At 38.5% G+C, this 21,988-nt stretch overlaps 1 protein-coding gene and 1 long non-coding RNA gene across 3 annotated transcripts in view; one reads left to right on the top strand and one right to left on the bottom strand.

The window, feature by feature from the left end:
- LOC118932321 (uncharacterized) lies at positions 1–21,764 on the bottom strand. The gene is made up of 4 exons (XR_008994149.1): positions 21,643–21,764; positions 18,923–19,074; positions 9,363–9,514; positions 1–3,085 (listed from the first exon to the last, which is right to left on the bottom strand). It is a non-coding gene; the product is annotated as an uncharacterized LOC118932321 (long non-coding RNA).
- Positions 20,764–21,988, top strand: part of RHOBTB3 (Rho related BTB domain containing 3) — a 56,276-nt gene continuing 55,051 nt past the window's right edge. For both annotated transcript variants that reach the window (XM_036925734.2, XM_036925733.2), the window contains exons 1-2: positions 20,764–21,386; positions 21,561–21,786. In XM_036925734.2, coding sequence (XP_036781629.2) covers positions 21,385–21,386; positions 21,561–21,786 — 228 coding nt within the window. In that variant the 5' untranslated portion in view covers positions 20,764–21,384. The remainder of the gene's footprint in view (positions 21,387–21,560; positions 21,787–21,988) is intronic.

The following is a 21,988-nucleotide window of genomic DNA, read 5'->3' as shown; positions in this document are numbered from 1 at the left end:
TGTTTTGTTTTTTAGATTTTATACCTGAGTGAAATTATGTCTTTCTCTGCCAATGACTATTTTTAAAATATGCATATTAATGGCCTAATATAATGAAAAGTTCTCTGATTTAAAAAAAGTTCACTATTTAAAAAATATATGTATTAATGGTTTAATTATAATGAAAAGTTCTCTGAAGCTTAACTTTTTCAGTTTTATAACTATATACAGAGCAAGTAATGAAAACTTTCTTTAATAGTCCAATAATGGTCAGCTGGTAGTAGCATTGATGAAGTACATTTCCCTAATATAAGTTTGAAAAAGTAAATTAATTAAATATTTATAGAAAGTCTGCTTTAAACCATCATTACGGATTTCTATTTGAATGGCAATAGACTAGATTGAATTTCACTGTAATCTAAGTTACCCAATTCTTTTTACCTCAGTGTAAGAAATTTCATTTTAAATGACTTTTTAACCTTTAATAACCATTAAGAAACATGCAAATGTTAACTGAAATTTCAAGTAAGACTTGATTTAGTTGAAACCTATCTAAAGAGTACAATGTTTGTAGTGTCTATGGTTTCTATTCAAACATAGTCTAAGTTTTCTATTACTCAGAAAACTTCCAAGATTTTCTTTTCTGATACTCTGGAAGGATTCATCTATCTCCTTACTTTTCTATTTCTGTAAGGATAGGAAGAAAAGCATGGAGGGAGAAAATGAGAAAAGACAAAATATTTCCTGCAATGCTCCGGGGTTCACTGATTGCTGAAGCACATCCATTGACCTCCTCCCATCCCCATGAAAAAAAAATATATTTTCCAAACCATTCCCCAGACCTTCTTCTGTTTATTAGTAATATATCTTTGACAGGTCACTTTATTCTTGTAGGCTATGTAGTCTTCTCAAATCAAGAGAGGACTTAGTTACTTCCAAAAGGAACTGCCCAACAGGTCAATTTTAGGTAGATCTCAGGCAGATCCTCTGCTTTACATCAGAAAAGTAAATTAAGTTGTGTTCTTCCTTGCTCATTCATTTAAGCATTCAAATAAATTCTTAATTTCTAATATTTCTTTAGTAACTAGAAAAGAGGGCAATTTCTTCTCTTCTCAATATTATTTAAACAAAAATTCTGAATGTATCATCCAAATTTTCAACAATATTTATTTTGTTTGATATATAATATAAAATTCGTATATAAAGTATATATTTATTTTTTGTTTAATATTTCTGCTTTGAAGTTAAAGAGACAATAAGCTTCTTGTTAGCAGGAACACACCTTATCAATTTACTAGTATGACAGATATAATGGGGCAATGGGGGGTTTGGTTTTGCCAGTTTGTCTCCGTTGTTTTTGAACCTGGGAGTATTTTGACACAAAATCATTTTAAAATAAAAATATTTAATATTAGTAACAAATAGTAATGAATCTTAGAATTCTATATTTAGCTAAATTATCATTCAAAAATAAAAGTGATATAAAGGCTTTTTGGACAAAAATCAGAATTTACCACAGATGGGGCACATTCACTTTTATTCTTGAATGATAATTTAGCTGAGGAATTTTAGAAGAAAGAAATTCCAAAGGATGGATGGATGTGAGAAGGAGTATTAATAAAACACTTCAATTAACACATGGTAAATATAAACAAATATTAACCTTTAAAATAATAATAAAGACAAAGTTTAACAATTAAAAAAAGAAATACTGTACAACAATTACATGTGAGCTGGGGGTGGGGTGGGTACATTCTATACATTAAATTACACATTAACTGGGGGATAGGTCTTGTGGAGGACCTTCCTCTGCCTTCTTTGGGGTTTTTCACTCTTGGAGTGGTCTGCACTGAGCCTCCAGCAATTCTTCAATGACAATTCACATTTTCCTACCCTGGCTCAGATTTTGTGGTGGTTTCTGCAGCCAGTCTCTGCCCCGGTGCAGCTGACCACATATGCCTGAATCTTTGACCAAAAAAAAGGATTTCATGTTCCTAGTCATAGTATCTGCCTCACTTATACAACCATCTCCCAAGCCAGGTCAATGAGAAGTAATCTGGGACTTTTGCTGGAACTACAGAACAGAATCATAATTTACTAAGGAGTGGAAAAGCTGTTAGAATATTGTATAAGGAAATTGGAGCCCAGAGAGGTTAAATAACTTGTGAAATGTAAAACAGCCAGTAAGGATACAGCCAGTGTGGCCAACTCCAAAGACCAAGAAGACCAGTCCTTAGCACTGGGGCAGACTCATTTCACACTGTTCCATGGCTGCCTTTGTCTGTGGCTGTTTTCATGCATGGAACTCAGTGCTTCTGTGAAAGAAGAATTCAAATATGCCATGGGTTCTCCATGCTAGGCATCTCAAACTTCAAGGTCTTCATGTTCTTCCACAACCTGGGGAACGAAATGGTTCACAGAGCCACCATCTATCTTACGGATCAGGTTACCCATACCCTTTTAATTCAATCAGAAGGAAAGAGAAGAGAAATTAAAGTCTGCAACCCCTTCCTGTTAGACACCTAATGCATAAATTAGACTTTCTCCCCGACACTCTTCAATCTCCAAGTGTTCTATAAATGTTGCAGGTGAGAAATTTTAAAAATAAATTTCATTATAACAACTTGATTCCAAGTTTGGGCTCTCAGAGGAACATGTTTTTACAAAAACTGCTACTGCAGCTCAGTGGTCAACAGAATTGCAGTTAGAGGTTATAAACTAGATTAATAAAGATATTTTTTAACTTCCCAAAAAAATAAATTACACATTAACTGATAAATAATTAACATTCATATGATGTAAAATTATTCTATCCAAGAACACGTGTGCCCAATTACATTATTACATTTTCAAAGATGCTGCAACAATATGTCCCATCCCACGGCCTGTTCTACAATGTGTCCTTAGCATTCAGTTCATTAAGAAACGGGGGCTCTGTCCTCTCCCCTTTCATCTGAGCAGGCTTGTCACTCTTTGTAATGGATAAAATGTAGCTGAAGCGATGCTGTGTGGATTCAAAGACGCTGTGTGGGTTCAATTTCTTCTTTTTTCAGTGTGGACACACACTTCTGTAGCCCTGAAGAACCATGCAAGAGAGCCAACTACCCTGAGGCCTCTACACTGTGAAGAAACCACAAGGAGAGAGCATGTATGTGCTGTCCGGTTGTCCCCCAGCTGAGTCCCAGCCAAATATAAGCATCAGCTTGTATGATGAAAATGCCTGCAGATGACCCCAGGCCCTGTCACTGGACTTCTCAAAGCAGTTGCATTGCTGCAGGCATTAGGGTCTGTCTATCTACTCGAGGCCTCAGACGCCACGGAGCAGAAAGCCATTCCTGCTGCGTCCTGTCACAGTCTCTGACCCACAGAATTTATGAGTATAATAAAACAGCTGTCTCAAGCCACTGTTGTCAGCATATTTTACTTGTTATTCTAGAAATAGTAAGTAGAGGAAAGATGGAATGCCTTTTCATTGGTTCAGTTCTTTTATTGTTTTTCTTACTAATGTTGAAACTTTTCTTTGTATAGATCTCATACATTTCTTGCTAATTGCATTCCAACAGATTTTATTCTTTTTGTTGCTATTGTAAATGGAATTTTTAAATTACATTTTCTAACTAGATAATATATGTTATATATTATCTATTAGATTATTATGTTATCTATTAGACTATATATATGTTAGTTACACACATTTATTTGTTCCCCAATCAATTTACTTAATTTTCTTATTGTTTTAGTGGTTTTCCTAAGGATTCTCTTGGGATTTGCAGGCATAGAGTCATAGCATGAAATGATGAATGTATTTCATAGCATGAAATGATGGATTTATTAATTTTTTTCCATTTTTTTATGTTCCTATTTCATTTTTCTTTTCTATTTGTCTTAGGCAATTTAAGTTCCATACATCCTGAGTCTACTTATATGTATTATTTTTAGGTGGTTAAAGTTATCAAACTTAAAGTTATCAAACTTTTATGCATAAGTTTCCTGAAGAACAGCCAAATGAAGATACCTAGACAATTAGATATAAAGGCCTGATGCTCAGGAGAGAAATATGGAACCTAAGAGTTTGAAATTTGAGAAATCACTATCTAAACAATTGTAGAAGCCATAAGAATAGGTGAAAGGGAGGAACAATCTACAGCCTAAGAATAGAAAGCGTCTAGGACAGAGCCCTAGGAAGCACCAGCATGGAGAAGGTGACAGAGCAAGATAACCCCAGCAATGACCAGCAGAGAGGAAGAAAAGAGCAAGGAGAGTGCTTTTTAACAAATGAAGCCAAAATAGATTAGCAAAGTCTTGAGAAGCCTGAGGAGAGTGTTCAGTTTGGGTGATAGGAAGGTCGTCGGTGACCTTGAGAACAGCAGTTTGGGGTGGGAGGGATGAAAACGAGCCTGTAGTGAGTTGACAAATGAGTAGCATGTGAGGAAAGAGCCTCATTTGTAAACAACCTTTTGAAGAAGTTTAGCTTCATTGTAAGAATAATAGGACTTGCCAAAGTCACTGAAAGGAAAAATCAGCATGAAGTATCTTCATTTATCAACAAACAGGAAGAAGGTGAAATAGGAAAATTATTTCTTTTACAATAATATCTAAAAATACAAAGTACCTGGGAATAAACCAAAGACAAGTTCTGTAATATGTCTGTGGAGAAAAGTACAAAATTCTTACTGAAAAACATGAAAGAAGACCTATATAAATGGGGGATATACTATGCTCCTATTTTGAAAGGCTAACTAAATATAGATTTAATGCAATCTCAATTAAAATCACAACTAATTATTTTTTTTGTGTGTGTAGAACTTGAGAATATGACTCTAAAATTTACAAAGGATTACAAAGGGCCAAGAACAGGCAAAAGACACTTGAAAAAATAGAATTGGGTAGAAGTAGCTCTCTTAACACTATAATACATAGACAGCATGGTAATCCCAGGAGAGCCAAATGACCAATGGAAAAAGCACAGACCCAGGGCATTTATGGATACTTAACATGAAACTGGCAGCACTGCAGAGCAATAGCAAAAGGATACTCTTTTCAATAAATGGTGTTTGAACAACTGGATATACCTATGAGAGAAATAAAATTGCATACCTACTTTGCATCATATACAAAAGTCATTTCCAGGTAGACCAAAGACCTACATGTAAAAGGCAAAATATAAAACCTTTGAAAATCATATAGAAAAAATTTTATATTCTGAGGCTAAGGAGACATTTCTTATGTAAGACAGAAAAAGTCCTAACTAGAAAAGAAATACTGATAAATTTGACTTTATTCAATTGAAGAACTTCAGAAAAATAAGAAAGTGAAAAGATAAGCCACAGAATGGGAAGATTTATTTGTAACAGATAAAGCCAACAAAGGACTATAATCTAGAATAAATAAATAATTCTTTCAGATCAAGGAAAAGAGATTACCTGATGCAAAAACAGACAAAAGACTTCAACAGGTACCTCATAAGTGAAGAAATCCAAATAGCCAATTAAATCAACATTATTATTTGTTAATGCAAATTAAAACCATAATGACCCAACTTCCCAGAAGAGCTGGCAAAAATTCAAAGGTCTTAAGATAATGAGATGGTTACTTTGGTGAAGATGTAGAGTAACAGAATCACTCATATACTACATGTGTGGTTTAAACTGGAGCTACCACTTTGGGAAAAATTGTTTGGCATTATCTCATAAAATTAAATGCATGCAGCCCAGTTTGAAAAAGACAGATGCACCCCTATGTTTAATGCAGCACTATTTACAATAGCCAAGAAATGGAAGCAACCTAAATGTCCATCAGTAGATGAATGGATAAAGAAGATGTGGTACATATACACAATGGAATATTATTCAGCCATAAGAAGAAAACAAATCCTACCATTTGCAACAACATGGATGGAGCGAGAGGGTATTATGCTCAGTGAAATAAGCCAGGTGGAGAAAGACAAGTATCAAATGATTTCACTCATATGTGGAGTATAAGAATAAAGAAAAACTGAAGGAACAAAACAGTAGCAGAATCACAGAACCCAAGAATGGACTAACAGTTACCAAAGGGAAAGGGACTGGGGAGGATGGGTGGGAAGGGAGGGATAAGGGTGGGGAAAAAATGGGGGTATTACGATTAGCATGTATAATTAGCATGTAGGGGGGGCATGGGGAGGGCTGTGCAACACAGTGAAGACAAATAGTGATTCTACAGCATCTTACTACGCTGATAGACAGTGACTGTAATGGGGTGTGTGTGGGGGACTTGGTGAAGGGGATAGCCTAGTAAACATAATGTTCTTCATGTAATTATAGATTAATGATAACAACAACAACTAAAAAATTAAATGCACGCATATTTTATGATGTGGTAATCCCAGTCCTATGTATATGCTGTGGAGAAAATTGCACATATAGGTGCCATGTGCAAGAATGTTCATAGCAGTGTTATTTATAAGAAATAGCTCCAAACTGGAAACAACATATATATTCATCAACATTAGAATGGATATAGAAATAATAGTACATTCATGTGTAAGAATACTATACAGCAATAAAAATGAATGAATTGTTGTTATATGTAACAATATGGATGAAACTTCTATAACTAACACTGAACAAAGGAAATATGACACAACAGAACAGAACATATATACCATGACTCCACTTATATCAAGTTCAAAAGCAGTCAGCTATATTCTCTAGGAAAACACACTTGGGTAATGATAAACTCAAGCTGCGTAATTGAAGATTGTCTAACAAAAGGTGTAGGCAAAAGGAAAATCTACAAAAATTGGTGCAGTGTCCTAGGGCTATAATAGCAGAACCACCCCTAGGCCTGAAAGGGTAAGCAGCGGGAGCCCAGAGGGAGAGAGTTGCATAAAGAGGTAAGTCTCACAGAATCTGTGACCTTTGGTTGGTGTGATGGTTAATTTTATGTGTCAGCTTGTCTGGGCCATGGTACCCAGATACTTGGTTAAACATATTCTAGATTTCTGTGAAGATGTTTTTAAATATAACATTCACATTTAAATAAGTGGAATTTAAGTCAAGTAGGTTACTCTCCACAACATGGATGGCTCTAATCCAATCAGTTAAAGTTCATAATGGAACAAAGACCGACCTCCCTGAAGTAGGAAGAAATTCTGCCAGCAGATGGCCTTTGGACTTAAAGGGTTGCTCTTCCCAGGTCTCCAGAGCACTGGCCTACCCTGCAGATTTTGGGTTTACCAGGTCTCAACAATTGCATGAGCCAATTCTTGAAAATAAATCTCTTTCTCTCTCACATATATATATGTCAGTTCAGTATATGTGATATATTTGTTTAGTGTTATACACACACACACACACACACACACACACCACACACACACGCACATCCTGTTGGGTCTATTTCTCTGGCTAACCCTGACAAATACAGCTGGTGATAAAACCAGCCCAGCTAGCCCTTGTAGAGTGTCTGTCGGGGAGGAGCCAGGCGAAGGAAATATCCTGCCTCATTCTGCTCCCTCTGATTTCCCTGTTGACTAAAAGCAACTGGAAGCCAGAGGTCAAAGGAGCCTGTTGATAAACTTCATACAAGCTAGCTTCCCAGGATGCCAGGAGCTCCCTTTCTACAGAGCAGGGTAGGGAAAAGAGTGGGCCTAGACAGGAAAAGAGACTTATAAACTTATAAAAAAATCTGAGAAAATGTTATAAAATTCAGAATGGTGGTGGTGACTTCTATAGGGATGAGAAGGGAATGATCCATAAGGGGTGCAGAGACTGAGATACTCCCACAATCTGAATGGTGCTTAAGGAGTGTTCGTTTACCATTTTTCATTAAACCATACATTTATGTTGTGTACTTTTTGTATATTTCAAAATAAATAATTTATAATTATATATATATAATATATATATAATATAATTTAAAATTTTAAAGAAAATTGATGAATAATAAGAACTTGTATAATATTGGAATTCTAAAAGTCACAATAATTTCCCAGGTGAGCAAGTTTGTAGCACTTACAACAAGTCCGTTTGAAACACTAGAAATTTGTGATAGACAAGCATACACGTCCTGACAAATGAAAGGATTAAAAGAACTAAAAGATATTTCCTTTTTTTAAAAAAAAATAATTGCTTCACTAGATGGGAAAGAAAAATAGTAGCTAGAGACTTGGACATGTTTAAATGCTGATAGTAAGAACAGTCAAGAGGTAAATGTTGAATACACAGGAGAACAAAGAGGAAATACATGGAGTACAGTCCTTCCAGTGTCAGAAGGGGAAGCACACAGCTCTACCACAGGAATTTAGCCTTAAATAAGATGAGGGATATTTATTGCAGTGTGACTGAAGGAGAAAGAAAAGCATGTATGTGGCTGCATATAAAGTTGTCAGCCTAGTAGTGGGAAGCTAAGGAGAGTTCCCCATCTGATGCTTCCTTTTTCTTTGTGACTGAAAACACAAGGGAGGAGAAGGGGGGAAGAGATGTCAAAATCAGAGATGCGGGATGTTGAGAAGGCTTGAACCACTTTGGAGAACAGGTGCACTAAGTAGGTTTGCCGAAGCAGTACTGAATGCTTGGTTGGACCTGGAGGACATGAATGTGTAGTACCATCAATCTGCACAGTTTTGTGACTTTCTATAGTAATATTTAGCAACTCGGATATGAGCATAGAAAAATCAGACACCTGGATTAATCCAGGGTTGGGGTTTTGGACTGACGGACAATAGAACAAGGGATGTGAGGGTAGGGACAAGAGATGCACTGTGAAATCTCAAATGGATAGGGAAGGAAATGAAGACAGAAGAGGGCTAGCTGAGACTGAGGAAGCAGAAGGGTCAAGAGTTTGGAAGTTCTGTGAGAACATGAGCAGGAGTTTGGAGGTTCTGTGAGAACATGAGCAGGGAGCAACTGAGTGATGCAAACCAAAGACAAAGAGGCTGAGATTTTGTAAGGGTAATTCATGTGGACGTGGACATCACAGAGGATCAGGGACAAATCTGAGGTAGAAAGAAAAACAGTGAACAGTGTATGTGGGGGAGGGGATGTTGACCAGGAGGTTGCTAAGTGACAGCAAGTTGCCAAGTGACAGGTGAGTATAGTAAACGTCTCTCTCAGACCTCAGAACAGAAGTTCTTCTGAGGAGGATGGAGGGTAGTGGCCTGGCTCTCCCTCTTCACTCCAACTGGAATTCCAGAAGGTAGACTAGAGAGGTTTGGAAGGAAGCAAAGCATGGGCAAACCCTGAAGACCAGAGTAAGTTATAGAATTCTAGAAATGCCTGATACTGAGTAAGTGGTGGCATTGGTTGCCTACACGCCCAGATTGCTTTGGAAGACTTCAGGTTTTCAGGTCACTCCCTGACAAGAGAATCTAATAGTAAAAAACACTTAGGCATTACACACACTTGTTTGCATACCTGTTCAGTGAGTTATCAGATTCCTTTGAAGCTCCAGGTCAAGAACCATATTTAGAAGTTGGCTTTGTGAATGTGGCTATTGATCTTTGCAGCTGATTTTATCGTGCAGATATTTATTTGTCTCTCCTAGAAGGCTGAACCTGGCAATCAAAAGAGAAAACTTCAGAAAATTGATCAAGTCATAAATTGGCACAAATTTCCCCTTTACTCTGGAAAATAATGTCTCTGTGACAATTCAGGGCTGGCATTAATTCTAATTAAAGTGTTTATTTACACATGCAAAGCATCCTTGGGATCAAAATGACCTTAGGTGCTTAACAAATGTTTGTTGAACTGAAAAGATAATAACAGGTTTCTCTTGTATACTTTCCTACAGGGAAAAGAAGGTGTTAACCATGTACCATAAGTTTCTAGGCCTTTTGAAAGTTACTTTTCTCATTATAAGTGAGCGAACTGGTAATCTAATTTACACACTGGCCTCTCGTGCATTGGGTTAGCACGCATCTCGTCCCTGGAATATGATCAACTCTGGGCACTATGACAAAATAAAGTCTCTGAACTTGCAAAACCAAGGAATGAGCCCTGGAAAATGTGACTTGACTGAGGCAATGTCATCCTGAAGCTAGCCTGAGCAGCCCAGCTGGCCTCTCCCTATGACATTTCTAGCTTGGTTATTTAGAACAGTGACTCCATTTAACTGGAGTTGACCTCCTGCGGTAAAAATCTTGGAGACCATAATGAAGTTGTTAGTAAAACATTGTTGTAATGATAGTTAATGCAAGAGGACTGAGTAATTTATTAGAAATCATAGTGCGTTAATAAAATACACTGGCTGAAAATGTCTCCTAAAACTAGAGTCTAGCATGGGGAGTTAGGAACAATGTATGATTTGTGACTGTTCATGGGTAGCGACCTAGTTACAGACTGTTCCATTTTAAGGCTATGGCTAGTGAGCACTAAAATGCTTGTAACAAAACAAAACAAAGCAAACTCTGCTTTTTTGTCATTTTGTTTTGTTTGTAGAATATTATACTTCATTGTTTCTTGTGTTATGCCAGGGCTGCACATTTCTGAGTGTCTCATTCTTTGTGTGCATAGAATCATAGATTCTTCCCACCACTCAAAGGGTTAGACGTAATTACCAGTAAAAACAGGAATTTTCCAACATGGCAAACATTCCAAATAATCAGTAACGATTACTGATTATTCTTTTGTTTCTTTTCATTAACAAAAAATAGTTTTTAACTACGCAGTTACATGAAATGTCATTTTTTGCTAGATGTCATTAGAAGTGAAGAGTTTTCTTCTCCCTCAGAATTTCATAAGTTCTCCTTATGATTTGTCAGTTTGGTCATACAGCAAGGGACATGAAAGAAAAGTCACAGTATAAACATGCATATCCTTCCATTTTCCCTGGTGGTAAATAATCCTCACTTTTATGTTAAATCAACAAGGATACACTATGGCTTAAAGGCAAAATTTGAGACTTTAAAAAATTCCTGGGCTTGGAGGGGGCAATTTATGTTGCAACCTTCGCAGGAGTTTAGGGATGGCAATGTTGTAGGGGGTTGTCCAGGTATCTCTTTTTCAGGGGCTATTTCAGTGGAAAGGTTGAGAAGCACTGCTTACTACTAGGATTAGTCCAGAAACATATTGGCTTGTTTCTCCACTTATCACTTCCTTGAAAAAGGTCTTAGTACATTTTGATGTAGGCTGAATCGCCCTCATCCCATGTTGGTCCTAAAACTGGAAAGAGCTTGTAACACTAGAACGCCCTGAGGAAAAACACTGAGCCAGCCTTCTCACTAGCAGAAATGATAACTGGCCTGTAGGAGTGCAGGCAGTTATCAGCTGGAAAGGAGGTTTGGATGTGGCTACAGTGGGGAAAGAAACTGCCTGTACAGCTGGAGAGATGATAATAATTACACAAGTCCAGATGACTTAATTTGAATGTGAGAGGAGAGAATATTAATCAAAAGTAATATTGAAGTCCCAGATTGAGATTTTAAAATTTGAATGGGCTCTAAAGAGGAGTGTAGGAACCAAGGGTAGGTTGCCCAAGATGTGCCATTGAAACATGCAGATTATTGAGCTGAAAATCATCAAAGCCGGAAAGACTCAGAAAGAAACTTTGAACTCCCTCCCCCATCCCCTTCCTAATCCCACAACTGCATAAAAATAATTTAGATGGAGGAACTACTCCAGGGAGAAGTAAACTTCCTGTGGTAGACAGGGAGGGATGTGGTTAAGGCTGTTAAAATTTCTCTTTGTGCCTCTCATCATTTCTGTGTGGCCCATCAAGTATTTTGTTTATCAAACATTTATTCTTTCATATTCCTGTGAATTACTTCCCTTTTCTTTCCAAGTCTCAGACTGCTACCCATTTCTCCTTGGTTAGGGGTCTGAAATATATATTTCATTCCTCCTGTCTTTCAAACCCATGTCTGTGGCTTCCCTGTATGTAGGTAATTAAGCTTTGTTTTTTCTCCTTTTAATCTGTCTCATGTCAATTTGATTATTATACCAGCTAGAAGAACTTCAAAGGGTAGAGGACATTTCTTCCTCCTCAACAGGAGCATAGAGATCAGTATTGGTAGGAATGTGCTCAAGGAGATCTCTGGAAAAGGTGAGAATCAGGAAAAAAGGAAGGTAAAAAAATTTAAGATAAGTCAAAAATTGTAAATGCCTCAGCTGGTTGATCCGTTAGAATGCCAAAAAGGACTATGCACCAAGGATAAAGCTGCCAACTTAATATTTAACGGTATCAGTTTGAATGTCCTCAGAAAAAAAGACCTCTAAGAAAATTTCTATTGCTTATCATTATAGAGATTTTAACTACAGACAGGATTATAGACTCAGAACTGAAATGTAAAAAGCAAGTTGAGAAAAATAAGGATCAGAAGTATTAAATGAGGGCAGAATAAGTCAGGTGAAGTGGCACATGACAGCCGTTGAATGAAAAGTGAGAACATTTCAAAGCATGCTTGTGAAATGCTCAGCTGGGATAATGCCCAATGGATGGCCACAGCAGAGATGCATCTACCTGAACACAGCAAGTAAGAGGAGTGTAAGAGATGGGTAACTCTTAAGGGGAATTTACCATTGTGAATGGCACCACTTTTAGTACAGTTAAAACTAGTGCCAGATTATAGTAATATTGAAATAAATCTGTTTTAAATGTATTCGAGTTCTTCAAAAAGAAGACCTATCAGCAGAGTATTATACTATTTAAATCTAATAACCTACATTTCTGTATGGCTCCAAATGGAAAAATTGCACAAAGTATTAAGATAAATAAAGGATATAATTAGTAGTGCTTGATAATGATTATTATATATATGTATTTTCAAGAACTAAATAACAGAGCAGGAATATTAAAGGGTGAACAACCAGAAGTTTTTGAAGTTCAATGCTGGTAGAAATGGGCAGTCCTCTTTCAAGGGAATATATGTTCTGGTATTTTTAAGTAACATTTTAACTGGAAAATAGAATGGTTGTCTGACATACATGATTGGGTACAATAATGGAGGTGGGCAGATAATATAAATCCAAATAAACAACATTTGAAACCTTTTCTGAAAGAGCTTAGGGTAGTTAGATTTTGAAAATAAGCGACATTTTGGATTCTTGTTTTGGCTTCTCCAAACAGAATTGATGGTATTGCAGCCTCACAATTTAGAAGAAAACTGTTGGCTAGTTCTCTGGGAAGAATGGCTCAGGTAATAAAGTGAGTAAAGTTAACTTTTCTTTAAATGACTGTATGGTTACTGATCCTGGTACATGACTTTGCTTAAGTAAGTAACTCCTACATGAAGTACACCCAAGCTCCTGTTGCTTAAAAAGATAAAAAGAAACAATGCTAATCCTGAATTAAAATTTTTTTTATGTGTAAATTTGCACACTTTATCTCTCATTAAACTACTTAATACAATACAAATACATTTTTCCCTGTGCGGATTTCTAAGCAAGTAGGTCTCCACTTTGTGCTGCCTTCATTCTCCTCTTTGCTTCCTCTCTCTCAGCCTCCCTTCTCCCAGCAGCCAGCCTGGATGCCTGGTTCTGCTTCTTGGCACCACTACAGTGTCCTTCTAAGCTCACTCTTTTATAGAGTACAGCCTTAGGCACCAGACTGGTAGTCTCCAAATTTTTTTGACGGAGCACCGTATCAGAAAGAGTTTTGAGCACACCCTCAATATCTGGATAAATTACATGCATATTTACTGTTACATTATGAATGCAATAAAACATACTGAAACAATTTTTTCAATAGATGAGATAAAGATGAAGTCATATTTTAAATATATTAAAATATATTAATAATAAATTTTTATAATTTTCTTTAAAATACAACTTTCTCTAAAATAATTAAATACGCTTCATTAGTTTTTAAATCTTGGTTTATCATTTGTGATACAGCAATGCAGATGTCTGCTTTTGTGTTCAGTTTATTTTAAGACTCATTGGAAGAGCTCACAAAGACATGTGGATTTAAATGGCAGAACTGCTTCATTAGCCGGGTTACTAAATCATAATACTTTATTTTTTCAGTCCCCTTACTCATGCAAAGATTTTAGTTGAAATCTGATGAATACATTTCCATCTTGCCTAATGCAGCTCATTTGTTCCTGCATACTAATCAGAAGGTGCTGTACGTTTTTACATTTTTAACAAATGGCTTCAAAATCTATAATTTATTTTGAAAATGTTTAAATGGGGTTAAAAGTCCTGTAAGGTACAAGTTTTTATACATTAAATGTGTTGTTTTCCATCACAAAGATTACATTACAAAGGAAATATTTCTAAACATCAACATAGCATAGCAGGTAAGGGACTAGATAGACCCTGTAGCCAATCCTTTAAATTGGCATCCCAGCTCCTTTACTCACTACTCTGTAGCTGTGGGCAAGTTACTTAGCTTCTCTGTGCCTCAATTTCCTCTCCTGTAAATTAGGATAGAAACAGAACCTACTCAATAGGGCTGTTATGATAATTAAATAAGTCAGTATCAGTAAAACACTTAATATCTGGCTGTACTAAGTATATTTAAGCATGCAGTGAATTTTGGGGAGAATTCTCATGCCCTGCTGTTGAAAGTGTAATAATTAAAATGACATTTGAAATAAGTTGGCTTTTACCTACCAAAGTTGGACATACACATACCCTGTGACCTAGCATACCCATAAAGGTATTATATTTTACAAGAGTGGTCTTAGCAGCTTTGTTTTTAATAGCAAAAACTAGGAATAACGCACATGTCCATCTACAATGGGATAGATAAATAAATGGTAGTACATATATCCATTGGCTGCTAATCAGCAATAAAAGGGTATGAAAAAAACAAACCACAGCTATATCAACATAGATAAATCTTGTAAATGATGATGAGCATGAGAACCAAGACACTGAAGAGTACAGTGTGATGCCATTTATAAAAAGTTTAAAAAGAAGAAAAACTAAAATATCTGCTTAGGAATGTAAAGATAGGTAGCAAAACTGTAAGGAAAAATAAAGAAATCATCACAAAAGTCAGGATCATGATTATCTCTAAGGCAAAGAAGAGGACTGTAACTGAGCAGGGGCACCAGGGATGTGTGTGTGTGTGCCTACCTATAATGTGCTATTTTCTATTTTCTGACCTGGGAGAAGTTTAGGAATGTTTATTTATAATTATTAACTTATGATAGGTTTATGTACTTTTCTGTGTATCTGTCTTCTACCTCACAACAAAGAAAAAATTTTAAAACTCTATATAAAGTCTTGTTTGCACAAAATCAATTTTGTTGATAACATCCTGTAGTTCTGGGCATTCTAGCTTCATCTTCTTTGCTGGAATGAGATATACTGTGAATGAATTCCATGTGGTTGCTCTCACTGTAATCATAGCTTAGAATCCTTCCTTCTTAAAAAAAATTTTAGGCAAAACAGCTAATCTGTCAGTGGTTACACATACCCAAGTTTTGCATAAAACATGGCTCTTATTTTTGAACACTCAATTATTGTTTACAATATCATTAAAAGTTGTAGTAGAGAAAGAATATCCTCTGTACTCTAGCTTTTTTGAGTGGCTAGCAAAAAAAAAAGTCATTTTAAAACGCGTTTCATTATTGAAATACGATCTAGTAAATATAGCACTGAAACAGAGTCTATCAAATACCACAAAATGAGACATATTGAAAACATCTGTGCTTTCAGTTTAACCTTATAGGAAACTTTTCACATTGCGTAACTTGTTCTAATACTTGGGTGTTTGGATCTTTAGCAATGCTTTATATGCATATTCTCAAAGTATTTGCTACCAAAGGAATGCAGTTGTTTTTTTTTCATTTGTGTATTATTTCAGACATTTTTATCTTGGCAAGAAGAAAACTATTTTCCCAGTTATGTTTTCCTTGTACTTTTCACTGTTAAGAAAGCTCAGAAGAGTCTTTTTAACACTCATAATTGGTGAGTTTTCTTTAAAAACTGGCTTGAATAGCACTTTAAATATACTGAATATTGTTGAGTTTGCCTTCATGTTTGGATGCCTCGTTTTTGAATGGTTAGCTAATTGTAATTAGTTAAGAATATCATTATCTAATAACTGTAATAGGCACTTAGGGTGAAGCGGTTAGCAAAAGTAGATGCAAATTCATATAAATTCATTAAAACAGTGTTCTTTATAATTTCAGTTATTATGACTAACTTCTTGTCAGATCTGATTAGTCATCGGAAATGTCAGCTTAGTTGATTATATTTGCCTGTTCTTGCATTATTAACACTACCTCCATTGGTCCATGCTTTAACAGATAGTTTACTTAAATATCCTCCATAAAGCCCCTTAGATACAGAAACTGCAGCATGTGGCACTATGTTGAAAGTGAACAAAGGAGAAAGGCCTCTCCTCTCCCTGCTGTGTGCTGCTGTGCTCCCCACTTCTGCCCAGGACAGCCTAGGTGCCTGCTCCACTGTGGTCAAGTGGGGGTGCTGGTGCCAATCCTCACATTAAATATCAGTAAAGCTTAATATCTTTCCTCTCTTTTGGTAAAGAATATGTTTGTTTGTAAGTAGAATTTCAAATACTTTATTTTGGAATTTCAGGGATCATCTTATGTACCCCATTTTGGAGACCCTTGATCTAGATGAGTAGTCTTAAAGTTTTGTTTGTTTTTTAATATTAGAAAGTCCTTTTTATTGAAAATGAATGAAACTCTAATATTAAAAAAAAATCAATAAGACTGCTTTGATTGACTATAAGATGGGAGGGTGTTGGTGCTCAGATTTCTCTAGGAACCTTTCTGTCCTATTGCCTCAGGTGGACAGTGCAAACCTAGCTTCTTTGAAACACAGTTGGAAAAATCTTACGCCAATCCTAGCTGTCAGACCTGCCCTTACCAACACTTGCTCCCTCTCTAGTAACTAAGGAACCAACATGTTTCTCAAAGGTTGGTATATTAATATTCATGATCTGGGGACAAGTAACAGCTGACTGAGTTACCTCACATGTACCTTACACACACATGTGGCCACATTTTATCTTGGGATAAGAACATCTATCAAAATGAATACAAAATGGTATTTTTGTATACACACACAAAAAAGGAAAACATTGTTTGAGCTAGAGGCCCTTCCGTGTATGTTCCACAGTAACCTTGAGATTGGAGGACATATGATAATTCAATTTGTTACAACCTGGTAAAAGATAAATTAAAAAAAAATACAGCTAGTGAGGAAAACTACAAATATATAGACCAAATAAAAACTGTTTAAAAGAGAAATTATAAAATGTAGTTTAAGACAATTATAAAATGAATCTTTATGATATCAGGAAATGGACCATCTGTGATATTTTATTAACCAAGATATATAATATTAGCTGCTGGAATTGACCCCCAAATGTCTGGCTTAACTCAATCTATTTTCTCACTCATATAACAGTACAATGCATGCTGTGAAAAGGTTCTGCTGTAATAATCATTCAGAGGCCTAGGCTGCTTCTACACTGCAGACCAACATATTCAAACACGTGATTTCGAGGTTATCTGGCTTCATCCAGCTGGTAGACAGAAGTCTCAAAGAGAGTGGAGAAGGCAGCTTCTCATATCTGCTCAGCCAGATCATATTCCACTAGTAAGAACTAATCACGTGGCCCTACCTACATGCAAAGTCTTTGGGAAATGTAGTTTAACTGTGGATCCTGGAAGAGAAAATGGGTTTGGTGAGCATCTAGCCAGGCTTTGCCTTATATACAAAGGCTGATTTAGGGATTTCCAATCTATATTTTGAGTATCACCAGGTGACTTTGGAAATCTCTTGTGAAGCCTCTACCACTCTCTTTTCTGCCTGCTATAATAAAGGAAATTGCAAGATGCACTAATTTCAGCTCTTGGTGCTCCCTGAATAAGCCATAATCTTCCATGTCTCTATACCTTTGCATGTAATTTGCATCATGTCTGTCCATTCTTTCCAACATTCCTTGTCTTCCAACCACCTCTTCCCCCAACTCTAGCAAGCTACATCTCATCTTTTAAAACCTAAGACCATGTTTCCTTCCTCTGTGAACTTCTCTCTGGTGACAAATCTCTTTTAATGTTCACTGAACTTTATCCTAAGTAGACTTTGTATCTACTTCTATTACTGAATGCATATGCCTGTATTATAATTATTTAAGGAAACAGTATGTTTTCAAAGAATCAGGTGCATTAATATTTATCATATAATGACCATTAATAATAGACTCAGCTTCTCAAGGTTGAGGACTGTGTCTGATGTATCTTAGTATCTCCCATGCCTACCCAGCACAGGCTTGGCTCACATAACCAGTAACTGAGGAAAAAACTTAATGTTATCTCCCTTCCAGTCATTTCCCATCTTCTCTCTCTCTCATACTGTGGTAAAAAACATGTAATATAAAATTTATCATTCACCATTTTCAAGTGTACATTATAGTACTGTTAACTATACACACCTTGTTTGCAAGACATCTCTAGAACTTCTTCATTTTGCAAAACTGAAACACTGTATTTGTGAACAACTCCCCCATTTCTTCTCCCTCCAGTCCTCCCAGTAAAACCAATTTACTTTCCATTTTTAAGAGCTTGACTACCTTAGATACCTCATCTAAGAGGAATAATGTAGTATTTACCTTTTTGTGACTGGCTTATTTCACTTAGCATAATACCCTCAAGATTCATTCATGTAACATATGACAGGCTTCCTTTTTTATGGCTGAATAATATTTCATTATATGTATATACCACATTTTCTTTATCCATTCATTCATTCTAGCGCCTTTGTTTTTGTCCTGTGTTTACTGGAGGGTGTTGTTGGGCAGCTGCGTTTGGGGAGGTTTCTCCATGCACACTTCCTGAAACTTCAACCTGGGCCAGGGAGGGTTCTTGATTCCAGTGGAGAAACAATTCTTGAACAGGTCTTAACAGTGTAGGTAAGGAAGGAATTTGTTAAAGCAAGAGCAGAAGTGAATGTCAGCAGGCATGCAGGCAGTAGAGAAAGGAAAAACAGAGGGAGAAAAGGGAAGTTCATTGAACTCCTGCTTGGCATAGGCCAAATACCTTGTCAACTCATAAAGCCAGGGTCCCCTGGTGTCCACTATCTGCTTGCATCTGCATGGCGTGGGAACTAAGCCCCTACCACCCCAGGATTTGGGGGAGCCATGGAGCACTGGATGGAGTGAGTTTGTGTACTAAGAACTTCCACTTCCCTACTGGTCTGAAATAAAACAGGAAGAGAGACAAGAATTGTGTTAAGACTAGAAAGCTGCATGAAATAGCAAAGTGACAAAGACATTTACCACCAGAGGTGGAGGTTAGAGAGTTCTTGCCTTTATCATGGAAAAGAATTCCAAGACAAGTGCAATAGGCTTATGCAATAAAAAAAGTTTATTTGATACAAGACAGTACACACTCAGATGGGAGTGTGGGCGACCTCAGAAACGAGGCACATTAAGAGTTTAGGGTTTGGAGTTGTATTGGGCCTTTTGGATAGGGGTTACTGTAAGGCATGATGTATATGGATGATTCATAATTCCTTTGAAGTTTTGTCTTAAGAATAGGATTATTTAGGTGACTGTGTTGATCTGGATCACTGCATTCTTTATCCACAGAGCTTCATTTACACTTTGGAGGGCTATCACTTGTCCTAGTTACAAAGTTACTTAGTTGATTGAAGGGCTGGAAGAAGAGGAAGAACAGCATGTAGATTAGGTTAAAGTATAAATTGGGCCTTTTTTGCAGGCTAAGTATATTTTATAATGGTATGAACCTTGTCTCATTTACCTGCTCTATCTCAAGGGTATTGACAATATATTTTCTATTCACCCAAGAGAAAGATGAGCAGGTACTCTTAAATATTTCAGGATGGTTTAGGTTGTAGAGACTAAAAGAGAAGTTATTCTGAGTGCAAAGGAAAACTAGATTTAAAAAAAATCACTGACTACTGAAAGAATGCCTCCTGTTATATCCTATCTGAGCATGAGAAACTATTACACTTCTTTGAACTGAGCAACAAGGGCCCATTTTAAAAAGCTGTTCACATTCCAAAGCCATTTTATCCTGGTTCTTTCACTGACCTACTCGGGCCCTCCTGTTTCATACTCTCAAAATAGCTCTGTTGAGAAGAGAAACAGAGAAATTCTAAAGTAGGGCTAAATAAACAAAGGGATAAACTGAACTCTCACCACAGAGCACTTGTAAGTTTTCCTGTTTTTGGCTAAGCCTAGGCCCAGAGTAACCTCTGGCCCTAACCTCTGGTATTAGTGGATTCAGTGTGCATTTGCACTGAGGTAGTTGGAGGCCGTTGAAGGACATTCACAACCTTTACTTTCATGCATCATCATGCAGGAATCTCAAATAGCCTTGCATTAGCATGATTGTTATTTTTTCAGTTGGTCTCTCAGGAACCATTATTAAATAGGTACCCATATGTGTACTGAAAAATCTCCCAAGTAATCTAGCATTTCATTGCAAAGCCATCAAACACCTTGCACGTAACTTCTTTTATAAACTATCACAATAAGAACCCCAGCACCTAAAAAAATATTCTGCAGTTTTTAGTAAAATATGCCAAATATAGCTTGAAATAGTAAATAATCCCCCATAAGTGATATTAGCAAATTAATTGGTATGTGAACAAAGAACTCTTTTTGCACCGGCATGAATGTTGCCTTTATTTTTTTTTCTCACAAGTATGATTTTAGAAAGCAGCTGCAGCGCATGTTGACAAATGACAAAGCGGCAGACGTGATAAACTACTTTCCGCCAAGGCCAAGAGGGAAAAAAAATTTCCGGCTTGACTCCCTAGCTTCCCTAACCTCTTTTTTCCTAGTCTTTAGGGAGCGGGGGCCTCATCGCCCCACCCCCCTTGCCCTGGCTCTGGTTACAGCCTTCCGAGTTGAACAAACTTGCTGCAGGAGGATTGGCGATCGGGAGCTCGCCGGTTGGGCGTTGTATTTATTAATTTATATTCCACGGCGTCCCGCGCGGGCCGCTCCTTTGTATCCGGCAGCAGCTGCCCGGGCTCCGGGGCCTCGGCGGGGAGCGCGTCCCCGCGGCCGCCAGACCCCCGCGGCCGGCACGTGCTGCGCCCGCCCGCCGGGCCAGCGGAGGGGGGCGGCGGCCCCGCTCTCCTCCTCACCCGTCTCGGCCAGAAGGAGAAGCAGCCGCAGGAGGCGACAGCTGCCCGGCCGCGGGAGTGCGGCGGAGAGGGGGGCTGCAGCGCCCAGGCGCCGGGCGACTCCCGGCAGCGGCGACCCGGGAGGCAGGGAGCAGCGGCAGCCCGGGATGTCCCCGGGCACTTCCTGACTGGCTGGCAGGCGCGCGCGGCCCGACTTGCACGGCCCGGCCCCCCTGGCTGGCTGGGGGGCCCGCTCTGCGTCGGCCGCGGGGCGGTGGAGGCGCGCGAGGGGGCCGCGGCCGGGGATGAGCTGACTGCGGCTAAATACGCCGCCCACGGGCCGCGAGAGGCCGCGAGGAGCCGCTTTTCTCCCAGTCGTCGCCCTGCCCTTGGATTCGAGATCATGTACGTACGCGTCGCGGTCCTTCCATTGTCTGCCCAGCGCGCGTCGTGCGCCCCGGGGCGAGGGGCCCCTGCCCGTCCTCGCCGCGCGCCGACCTCCGCACTTCCTGTTCCGAGCGGAGGGACCCTGGCGCTCACCGCGCGCCTCCTGACCCCTCGCCCCCTTTCCGTCCGTAGGTCCATTCACATCGTGGCGCTGGGGAACGAGGGGGATGCGTTTCACCAGGACAATCGGCCGTCGGGGCTCATCCGCACTTACCTGGGGAGAAGCCCGCTGGTCTCAGGGGACGAAAGCAGCTTGTTGCTGAACGCGGCCAGCACGGTCGCGCGCCCGGTGTTCACCGAGTATCAGGCCAGCGCGTTTGGCAATGTCAAGCTGGTGGTTCACGACTGTCCCGTCTGGGTAAGGGGCGGAGGCCGCTCTGTGCCGGCGCTGACGGAGCTTTCCTCCCCCACCCCCCCAAGCCCCCCTCCTCTCATTTTCTCCCCCTTCAGGAGTATGGATCGACCGGGTCACTTGGGTAGCGTTTTTAAACATTTTTGGGAAAATCTTTGGTCCTTTGGTTTCTCGGGCAGCGCAGTCAGAGAAAACTCTGAGAGGGAAA

The sequence above is a fragment of the Manis pentadactyla genome, chromosome 2, assembly GCF_030020395.1.
Source record: "Manis pentadactyla isolate mManPen7 chromosome 2, mManPen7.hap1, whole genome shotgun sequence".
Lineage (NCBI taxonomy): Eukaryota > Metazoa > Chordata > Mammalia > Pholidota > Manidae > Manis > Manis pentadactyla.
Note: the sequence above shows the minus strand (reverse complement) of the source record. Positions and strands in the feature narration are given on the sequence as shown.